This window comes from Silurus aristotelis (genome assembly GCF_946808225.1).
Source record: "Silurus aristotelis genome assembly, chromosome: 7".
NCBI lineage: Eukaryota > Metazoa > Chordata > Actinopteri > Siluriformes > Siluridae > Silurus > Silurus aristotelis.
This window is the reverse complement of record NC_139580.1, coordinates 4,098,838-4,110,267: the sequence shown is the minus strand read 5'-3', so window position 1 is coordinate 4,110,267 and position 11,430 is coordinate 4,098,838. Positions and strand designations below refer to the sequence as shown.

The 11,430-nt window shown below is 37.0% G+C and overlaps 2 protein-coding genes across 3 annotated transcripts in view; one reads left to right on the top strand and one right to left on the bottom strand.

Moving 5' to 3' along the window:
* meaf6 (MYST/Esa1-associated factor 6) overlaps positions 1–2,951 on the top strand; it is a 14,346-nt gene extending 11,395 nt beyond the window's left edge. The window contains exons 6-7 of one of the 2 annotated variants that reach the window (XM_083545783.1): positions 2,336–2,369; positions 2,480–2,951. In XM_083545783.1, coding sequence (XP_083401909.1) covers positions 2,336–2,369; positions 2,480–2,494 — 49 coding nt within the window. In that variant the 3' untranslated portion in view covers positions 2,495–2,951. Of the gene's footprint in view, positions 1–1,987; positions 2,037–2,335; positions 2,370–2,479 lie in introns of those variants that run through there. The other variant, XM_083545784.1, reaches the window with a different exon arrangement.
* A 6,897-nt stretch (positions 2,952–9,848) lies between these two features.
* The window catches only part of fhl3b (four and a half LIM domains 3b), a 19,359-nt gene continuing 17,777 nt past the window's right edge, over positions 9,849–11,430 (bottom strand). Inside the window, exon 7 of the mRNA XM_083546895.1 lies at positions 9,849–11,390. The gene's annotated coding sequence lies outside the window, so the exon portion shown is untranslated. The remainder of the gene's footprint in view (positions 11,391–11,430) is intronic.

The following is an 11,430-nucleotide window of genomic DNA, read 5'->3' as shown; positions in this document are numbered from 1 at the left end:
GAGGGGAGACGGGGGGGGGGGAGAGGGGGGGGAGAGACTGAGGGGAGACGGGGGGGAGAGAGACAGAGAGAGAGGGGGGGGGAGAGAGAGACAGAGAGAGAGAGGGGGGGGAGAGAGAGAGAGAGACTGAGGGGAGACAGGGGGAGAGAGACTGAGGGGAGACAGGGGAAGAGAGACTGAGGGGAGACGGGGGGGAGAGAGAGAGAGGGGGGGGAGACAGAGAGAGAGGGCGGGAGAGAGAGAGAGAGAGAGAAAGACTGAGGGGAGACGGGGGGGGGAGAGAGAGAGAGACACAGACAAAGAGACAAAGAGAGAGAGAGAGAGAGACTGAGGGGAGACGGGGGAGAGAGACAGAGACAGAGAGACTGAGGGGAGACGGGGAGAGAGAGACAGAGAGACTGAGGGGAGACGGGGAGAGAGAGACAGAGAGACTGAGGGGAGACGGGGGGAGAGAGAGACTAAGAGACTGAGGGGAGATGGGGGGAGAGAGAGAGACTGAGGGGAGATGGGGGGAGAGAGAGAGACTGAGAGAGAGAGAGACTGAGGGGAGACAGGGGGAGAGAGACTGAGGGGAGACGGGGGGAGAGAGACTGAGGGGAGACGGGGTGGGAGAGAGAGAGAGACAGGGGAGACGGGGGGGGAGAGAGAGAGAGAGACTGAGGGGAGACGGGGGGGGGAGAGAGAGAAAGAGAGACTGAGGGGAGACGGGGGGGGAGACTGAGGGGAGACGGGGGGGGAGAGAGAGAGAGAGAGAGACTGAGGGGAGACGGGGGGGGGGGGAGAGAGAGAGAGAGAGAGAGACTGAGGGGAGACAGGGAGAACCAGAGAGGGGGGGAGACCGAGAGAGAGAGACTGAGGGGAGATGGGGAGAGAGAGAGAGACTGAGAGATGGGGGAGAGAGAGAGAGAGAGAGAGAGAGAAACACTTGGGCAGTAAGGGAGACAAAGAGTGACTGATGATTTTTTTGACTGTGATCTGTAAACACACACGTGTTAGAATTCTTTTCTATAGTGCACTGTTGTTTTGTTATTGTATTCTATTTAGTTTTGTATTATATTCTATTCCATTTTATTCTACTCTTCTATATCATTCTATATGCCTTTATTCTACTCTACTCTATTCTACTCTATTCTGTAGTTTTCTATTTTGTTCTATTTAACAGTGCTCTATTCTATAGCAGAATTATATTCTGAATTTTTTTATTCTATTATGTCCCACAGTGCGCTATTGTTTTATTCTATTTGATCTATTGTATTTTATGTAGTTTGGTATTTTGTTCTAGTCTACTCTACTCTACTCTACTCTACTCTATTAGAGTTAAAAGTATACATTTGTATTTGTAATATGTACAGATTGTCAGTGACGGTTTGTACGTTGAAATTCTTAACTAAGGCTTCAGGCAAAATGCAGAAATAAACAGAATAAAAAGAAACATAGCGTTATTTAATTCTATTTTGTAGTTTTATTTGTTGTTCTATTCAACAGCGAGCTCTTCAATGTATTCTATTATTTTCTATTCTATAGTGCTGTATTCTATTTTAATCGTTTCTATTTTATAGTTTTCTACTTAGTTCTATTCTACAGTGCTCTTTATTCTATTCTGTAGTTTTCTACTTCTTGAAGGTGTAGGTTTTGAATAGAGTTCTCTGTACCATGTTTGTTTCAGTTGTAGAGTAGACGTCTGTTCTGATGATTTTAAATCGACGTGTAAACACAGCATGGTTACTCTGGTGGAATCGCCCACACTGGATTCACGGCTCTCTGTTAATGTGCCGTTACGTATTCATTTATAATCTTTCTGTTTTCATTAAAGTATTACGTAATGTCTTTGATCTTACTGAGGGAACAGGAGCATCGTATAGGGCAGAGCCAGTCTAGTGTACTAACCTCTCTCTCTCTCTCTCTCTCTCTCTCTTTCTCTCTCTCTCTCTCTCTCTCTCTCTCTCTCTCTCTCTCTCTCTCTCCTCCCCTAATGCTGCCCCCTCAGCCCCTCCGCCATGTTCGATTATGACTTTGAGTAAGTCTGAACTTCACCTCCTGTCCCTCCTGCATCTCCTCCTCCCTTTATTCTGTTTTTTTTTTTTCCATCACTTGCTTTTTTTCTAGCAGCTTGTTTTCAGCTCCTTTAGCTGGATGGTTTGTTGAAGTTGTAGTCAGTTGTGTGCGTAGTTTCATTCTGCATGTCAACTTTTTACTATTATTTTATATATATATATATATATATATAAGTTAAAAAGCAGCGATGATGATGATTAAAAGATGAAGGTGATAACGGAGAAACACGTCTCTTCCTGTGTGAAGGATGTAACTCGTTGTTTTTGTTTCTTGTTTGTAGATTTGACATGAAGATGAATAAAAAGCCCAGAGCGGTAAGTCTATTCCCTCTACGGCAGTCTGAACAACGAATCAGTGTACAGAGATTTCAATTTATGGTTTGATCCGAGTGTTTGATGTTTTTTTTTGTGTGTGTGTTGTATAGGATTATTCAACCTGATGATGATGGAGAGTGTTTAACCTGGACTTTATAGATCATTTCATCACACACACACACACACACACACACACACACACACAAAGCCTGCGTTTATTCATCACTCCCGTCTGCCATTCAGCGAATCCTAGTGCATGTGGTTATAAGCTCTCTCCTCATCCTCTTCGTCTTCCTCTCTTGTCAGTCAGTGCACCTGGAAACTCCGCCTCCTCCATTCCACACCTGTGTAAACATCTGCATGCTTTCAGCATCGGATTTGGGACACTTTTTTGTAACACTGTACCCATCCACAACGAAGTATTTTCATCCTGTTGGATTGTGTGTATTTATGATGCTCCATTTGTGACTTACATTTTTTTTTTTTTTTTTTTTTTTATTGTTTTTTTTTTTTGTAAGTAAAAAAGAATTGTGTCGTCGGTTTTTACTCTGTGAACAAAAATAAATACAAGATAGACAAAAATGGAGTTGGTCCCTTGTTTAACTGACATGATGATTGATTTATTTATTTAAAGATGTATAGATCACCCTAGATTGGTAATTCGTTAAACAATTTCATTTTGTGCACTGTGTAGGATTCTATGCAGGGTTCAAAGTGTGCTTCACTGCCATGATAAATCTAACCAGTGTGTCTCCTGGTGTCAACTACGGTTTGGGTTACAGTGACTGAAAATGCACAAGGCTGAATTTCCTCTGTACAGGATTCACACTTATTGTACTGCATTAATGGACTGACGAAGAAAAGAAAAGCACAATGGGGGAAAATATGATTTTCATTCCTTTGCAGTACGCCATGTTGAAAGAAAACTTCTGGAAAGCTCTGCAGGATTCTGATCTCCTCACATGCTGCATCCATGGCAACCAGCAGGGTCATCGGAGCATGTGGCTCGCAATCACGTCTTCCCAACTCCTCGATTGGGTGGAGGAATGGAGGAAGAGGGTGGGGGGCATTGCATCACCTTCCTGTTATGGGTCAAAAACCATTGCCTGATGCTGTTTGAGTGATGGAAACTTACAGTATTCCAAAGTATCACACTTTGGTAAATCATCTCAAAATGGAGCCCTCTCATTAGGGATTAGAGTCCTATAGAGGATCTTTAAGAAGGTGAGGAGATGCTGTGTGTTGTATGGGCCTATAAGGGGAATATGACTGACCCTGCCAGCCTCATCCACGTATATGAAGTAGTGTGGTGTTTCGCTTGACTCCTATCTTACGCTCCAACCCAGAAGATACCCAATTAATTATACATTTAATTTCATAAGATACATCAAATGCACCCACATTGCATGTTGTTTTTCCTACAGCTATACATGTATATGGGTCACACTTACTGTAGTGTGTGTAAGTCACTATAAGAAGTTTATGTAAATTAGTTACTGTATGAAGATGTTTTATCTGTACATACTGGTACCGTAGCTCCTTTACACTGTCACCGCTCCTTTCACATGGTACGCGGTACAGCAGTTTGATGTGGAGTCTTTAACACCCTGTCGATACTTAAGATGCCCTCTGTTTTTCCCTTAGCCTAATGGCATTGTTTGCTCGGACTATGGTGCAAATAGTCTCCTCTTGCTGAGGTGTGAAAAGGGGTCTTTTGCCACCCCATGAGGTAATCCTGCAGTCCTGTGTGGAAAAAAAATACACTAATGCAATACAGATATTCGTACATGTATTTGTGTGTTACAGAAGGTATATTCACACTACAACATCACAGTCTAGGCACACTGATGACTAACTATTTTGAGGTTTAGGACTATTCAGGTGAGAACCAATATAATAGATTTGGATCAACGTGACAAAACTGATAATGTAGGAAACAGCAGAGAATTGTATACAATCAATTATATGAATGTGCACATGAGGAGGTTGAAGAAGTAGTTTTAAAAATATCATTTCTGAGCTAAGAAACGCTCCAAAGCAACCAGGAAAAACTAATCGTGTGAAATGATTGAGTGATGTAGTGTCATTGATGTTTTGACCACTAAGTGGCGCTGCACATCACAAATCCCACACACTACAATAGTTCCACTCTCATGTTCTTGTCTGTGTTGTAGGATCCTTCCCGGATTTTTCCGTACAGGAAACTCATTTTCCAAATTCCTATAACCGCGTGGACGAGCAGCACATGGACTGCTTTACTCCCACATTACAGGGTGCAGAAAAATCCCTCAATCCTCTCCTCATGTACTTCTATTAATTCTATAAAAACTCTACAATCCTCTCCTCATTCACATCTATTAATTCTATAAAACTCGACAATCCTCTCCTCATTCACTTCTATTAATTCTATAAAACTCGACAATCCTCTCCTCATTCACTTCTATTAATTCTATAAAACTCGACAATCCTCTCCTCATTCACTTCTATTAATTCTATAAAACTCGACAATTAACTGAAGAGCTCGGAATCACTTCATATTCACCATTTAACATCCATTTAACCGTTTAACTTTTAACATCATTATGGCTTTTAATTTTATATATATTTTTAATTCTTTATTTTCTTTATCTCTTATTTGCTTGATTTAGAATTGTATTAATGTTAATTGCATTAAAGTTTTTCTCAGTTGCAATTTCTCAGAACAATGTGTACAAACAGCGCAACACTGGATTTCTTGCAAAAGCCTGAACTTTTTTCAAAAATTTGTGTCAATGAACATCTCATTCCCATCAGAATGAAAAGTGTCTTTGTGATTGTTTACAAACAAAATTATAAAATGTTTAGTCGTGTTTTCAGGATTTCCTGTTATAAACTCTGCTTTGGATCACAGAGACTGAAAATACACTTGACTGTTTGGGATCTGAATTTCAGCACAAATTAATTAATTTGATTGGATATTTGATTTATATTGATTGTAAAAGACCGGACAGGATTCACACTTTTACTGTACTGGTGTTTGTTTGTTTCTTGGTTGTTGATTCATTTTAAGAATGTGTAATTCTGTGTTTTGTCTGTTTTCACTCTCCAGATCGAAAGAAGCTTCACCAGATTCACCTTTGACCTGTTTTAGAGAACTGGTTGATGATTGGTCGATCTGATGTCGTTCACTCGCCTTCATTAGTGACGTTCAAGATTCATCTGCACAATTCATCAATTCAGCACTTTTACAAATAAAAGTGTAATAGGAATTTCAGATGACAGTTGATGACGACTGGTTTAATCATTTTACATTCGCTGACGTACACAATGAACTGATGCTGAGATGTTTTTGGGGGTTAAAACTATTCAGGTGAAACCAGTAGAATATATTTTGATCAACATGAAATAAACAACTGATAATGTAGGAAACAGCAGACACTCGTACACAATCAATTATATTCATGTACAAAAGCGTTCGCAATTTGATCAAAGCAACAAGAAATGTTCTCATGATGAGCACAAATGACGACATGACGTGGAGGCTGAACAAGTAGTTTTGAGAATTTCATTTCTGAACTGAGCAATGATCCAAAACAACTGCAAGTTTTACTGAATGAATTATTATTTGTCTTATTTAATTACTTTAATTTCTTATGATTATTAATATTGATTGATTGATTGATTTATTTATGTAAAAACAATTCTAAATATCTGAAAAGACATAAATAAATGAAAGCTCCTCCTCCTGCTTTAAGACCAGTGCATGTAGATGAAGACCTCATCCATTTACACAAATTTACCATTTACTTTAAATATAACCTGGGACGTTTTTTTTTATTATACAATATATTAATTTATTCGATTGTGACAATTTAATCTTAATTAATTAATTTAGTTAAAGTAATTCATTACTTTTTAAAGTGAAAACTAGATAGATAGATAGATAGATAGATAGATAGATAGATAGATAGATAGATAGATAGATAGATAGATAGATAGATAGATAGCAAGATAGATAGATAGATAGATAGATAGATAGATAATATAAATGCTGTTATAGCAGCATAAAGAACAGTTAAATATAAAGTAAAACGACAGATTAATAAACGAACAGTAAATGAACAGTTACTCAGTAAAACATGGCCGTCACTTTTAATATCGTAAATAAAACACTTATCTTTCACTATCTTAATCTTTCGTTCACAAAGAAAGTGTCAGTAATGTGGAAATCAGGAGACGAGAAGAAAACCAGGAGCGTACGTGTTTAATAAATTAGCTGCTTTATTGCTGGATTATTTTTTTTGCACACTCATTTGGTGGGAATTTTATTGAATGATCATCTTATCTGTGTTTTAAACAGTGGACGCCAGTAATGCTGGGAAAGTCACTTTTACTATCGCAGTTAAACCTTCGAGCAATGAGTGTGTGTGTGTGTGTGTGTGTGTGTGTGTGTGTGTGTGTGTGTGTGTGTGTTTCAGTCAGTTAGTCACTCAGTAAGGGCTTGTTATGGGTCACTCATTGACTTCAATGTTAAGCATGTTGACCACTTCCTGGAAAAATGACCACGGATGATGTTAAACAGTATTCTAGAGCCGTAACACTGCAGATTGTGATAGAACTACATTTCACTTCACACATTTATGCCCTGAGCTATATAACTTATATAACCGGGGAAAAAGCTTGAGTAAATCTTTAGACACGTATAGAAACAGTAACAAAAACAAAGCTGACAGAAATAGCTGATGTGGCTTGCAGATGCTGGCTGGATGTGTTTTTATGAATATGTGTATTGTTGGGAGGTTTTTTGAAAGGAGTAGGCGACGACTCTCTGTTTAAAATACAGTGTGCTACACGAAAAGCCATTATTGTATCCTTTATTTAAGGAGCAGAAAATCATCGGGGATTTAAAGTCAGTCCTAGTACAAACAAATGGTTCATTCCTCCCGAGGAAAAGACGTAAGCTGAGCTTGATACTGCTCTGATTTCCTGCCAAATGAGTGTGTGAGTGTGTGTGTAGTGCTTTCTTTCAGATGTCAGTCAGCAGGGTCAAGGCTCGACTCCCAGAACAGTCATGAGAATTGTGAAACAGGGAAATAAACACCGCTGGGTTTTTTCTTCAGACTGGACGATGGATGTTAGAGTCCATCATAGGAACTGGACACTGGAGATAAGAACACAGATGAATGGAACAGAATCAAACACTATACAATGTCATACAATAAAAAATAGAATGAAGCTATAGAATGAAATAGAAGAGAATATTACAGAACAGAAAACACACTGAAATTATACAAAACTGCACAGAATAATATCTAAGACATAAAAAAACATGTTGTACAACATGATAAAATAAAAATAAATCAAACAATGCAGAATAGAATAGAATAGATTAAAAAACAGTATACAAAATAATAGAATAGAGTAGAATAGAATAAATTAAAATAGATAGAATAGAGAACATCAGTGCACAACATTATATAATAGAATAAAGTAGAATTAATTAGAAAACAAAAGGATAGAATAGAATAGAAAATAATAGAATAGAATAGAATAGAATAGATTACAAAAGCAGTATACAAAATGGAAGAATAGAGTAGAATGGATTGAAAAAGAATAGAATAGAATAGAATAGAATAGAATAGAAAAGAATAGAATAGAAAACAGTTTACAACATTATATAATAGAATAGAGTAGAACTGATTAGAAAACAGAAGAATAGAATAGAAAGAATAGAGGAGAATAGTACATAGTACAGAATAGAATACAAAAACAGTATACAAAATAATAGAATTCAGTAGAATAGAATAGAAATAAAATGAATTGAATAGAACTCTCCAGATTGATAGATTCCTTTGATTGACTCAGCTAAAAGAGTGGTTTGTAAAATAATTTCTTTGGTATCAATTCTTTCAGAAAGTCACACTGAGACTGACAGTTCCACCTCTCCCACTTTGAGTTCTCTTTAGCACCTTTAACTCACCGTACTCAGACTTCACCTTTTAAGGTTCTTTGTTCCACCGGCAGCTTGGGTCTTTTGATTGAACACAGTCACATATCTTCCTCCTCCCACATGGGCCTCGGTTCCTCGCTCGTTCTTCAGCCTGTCAGCTATAAAGAGCAGCACTACAACACTCTCCTGGGTCAGGAACACACCGGGGCAAGAGTGGAGTGGTGCACGTGGACCTGCACATCCATTACTCATTATTAAAAGGAGTCTGTGTGGCAGTTAGTGTCTTTCAAACCTCAGACACAAAGTCCTGTTTTGGATCATGTTGCCCTTTTTAGGACAAAACATCTGGGTGATGATTAAGTGCAGACTTTCTTCCCAACTGCACATTAATGTAGGATGGGGTGAACTCAGATACACTTCCTCAGAAATTAGTTCTCGGCTTTTAATATCAGAGCTAAAATAATACCTGCTGGTACATACATGTACTTACAATCAAAAATGGAACACTAGACCAGAGAACAGTGCAGAATTCAATAGAATTAAACATAATGCAATTTGATACAGTAAATTAGAAAAAATATGTAGAACTCAAAAGAACCATGGAATAAATAATAATAATAATAATAAAAAAGAACATAACATAAAGGAATAGTGCACTATAGACTTGTCTATAATAGAATGAATTAACAAATTAATAGAATTAAAAAAAATTAATACCTGAAGAAATAGAAAGTAACAGAACTTAAATGTATATAATATAATATAATATAATATAATATAATATAATATAATATAATATAATAGAATAGAATAGAATAGAATAGAAAATGGACAAATAGAATAGAAAATGGACAAATAGAATAGAAAAGAACATAAAGAAATGAAAGACTCTAAAATATAGAATATAAAATAGAATATAAAATAAAGTAATAAAATAAAGGGTTAGAAAACTATAGAATAGAATTTAATAGAATTAAAAAGAACAACATATAGGAATAAAACACAGAATATATAATATAATATAATATAATATAATATAATATAATATAATATAATATAATATAATATAATATAATATAATGTGATATAATATAATGGAAAAGAATAGAACTATTAATAGAATAAAAAATATTAGAAAATAAATTAAAATAAAAAAAAACTTTAATGAATTCCATGGGAATAGAAATGAACTTAAAAGTGTAGAATAGAATAAAAAAATAAGGCAACCAAATTTATAGAATAAAATAAACATGAAATATAAAAATAAAAACCTGTATCTAATCAATAAGATTGTGAAGTTTTACTGTAAGGAGGCTTCATGTCAGTTTAACATGTATTGAAGGAGTCTCTAGGGTCAAGGCTTTGTAACAGTCAGAGTTAAAGTTGTGAAATGAAGCTCCATCTGCTCTAACGTACTGTAAGTGAGAAGGGGGAAATTCCATACTCTAACATGGTTTACTCCAATAAATCAGAAGTTTTTATTATTATGTACAAAGTGACAGTGTGAATAAACTTTAATAAACAGAGGCCTGAAGAAAAAAGTCTCAGAATTTCTCAGATTTAATACTTTTTTTATTAAGTGTGCCAGACAATAAAACACAATACAACACAAAACATGGGTTGAAGTGAAAGATCTCCTGCTATAGAGTTTCAACCCTATTGAACACCTTTGGGATGAATGTGAACACTGACTGCACCTCAGGTCTCCTCACCTCACCTACATTCAGTACCTGACTTTACTAACACCATTGTGGCTGAATGAATCTCCACAAAATCTAGTGGAACATCTTCCTTGAACAGTGGAGGATATTATAAAAGCAAACAGATGTTTAAGAATCATTCAATCTTATGAGGTCAGGTGTCCATAGGTTTGAGATCAGAGCCTGTGAGCTCACATTGTGCACAGGGGCATTGTCATGTGGAACTGGTTTAGGTTTCCTCCACCTTTGTGTCAACAGTTTGGAGAAGAAGCAAAATCAGTGGAAAAGTCAGGTGTCCCAATACTTTTTGTCCAAAAAGTGTATCTTGTATACCATTGGAACACTGAAACGTGTATATGAACGTGAACGTAACCCTTTAAAATGGAATAAAAGGAGAGAAAACTTGAGCCGTGAGCCGTAACGTGAGCCCTAGTTTACACATTAATGTCTATATTGCGACTACTGTGAGAATTTCAGTGGCACCTTGAAAACGTTTTACGGCTAATTTACATGCTAAAATATAACCGAAACGCTAATCGGCTGCTGGAATGCGGTTCTTCACGCCCGTCGAGACGTCTTGAGGCAGGTTACGCAAAACGTGTGCATTTGTTCAGGTGGAAATCATTAGATGTGGAATGTGATAAGGAAAATATGTGGAATACATTTGTCATTTTGCTGTGCTGATATACGACATGGCAGCTTCACGCTAGGAAAAGGCTAGAACAAAAACAAGTGTGTGTGTGTGTGTGTGTGTGTTTGTGTGTGGTCTTTGAATGTAGCTAGTGTTTATGTAAGAGTCATCATTATGATCCATTGGCTTTGAATTGCTACTAATTATTTACACAGAATCTTGTGGTTGCTGAGTATAACAACAGGATAATTTTAGCTAACAGAAGGATTTTAGTGGAAAATTCACCTCTGAGGGAAAACATTGACATTCCTGATGATTTTGTGTCATTTATCAAGTTTCGAGTCCATTCACCTTGTCCCTGTAATAATAATAAAAAATAGTGTGCTAGCTGGCTAAATCATTTACCTCAGATTTTAGCTAGCTTGTGTTTTGGTGCTCCTGTTTCCTTGTTGCCTACCAACACCTTCAACTATTTAACCACAACAATTTGTTTTTGATTGGAGAAAATACGAGTTGTTGAGCTCCGGATCAACACACCGTAACTAACGAGTGTGCATGTGTTTGTGTGTGTGGAAATTATGATGTAGCTATTACTGTCCTGTTACGTTTGATTATACAAAGTACACACACACACACACACACACACACACACACACACACACACACACACACACACACACAAAAAACAATTTATAATATAATCTGTGAGCAAAACATTTTATGTGCCAATGCTTTTTTTTTTTTTTTTTTTAAGGTGGGAGCTCAGTGGTTAAGGCTCTGACTCAATGATCAGAAGGTTGG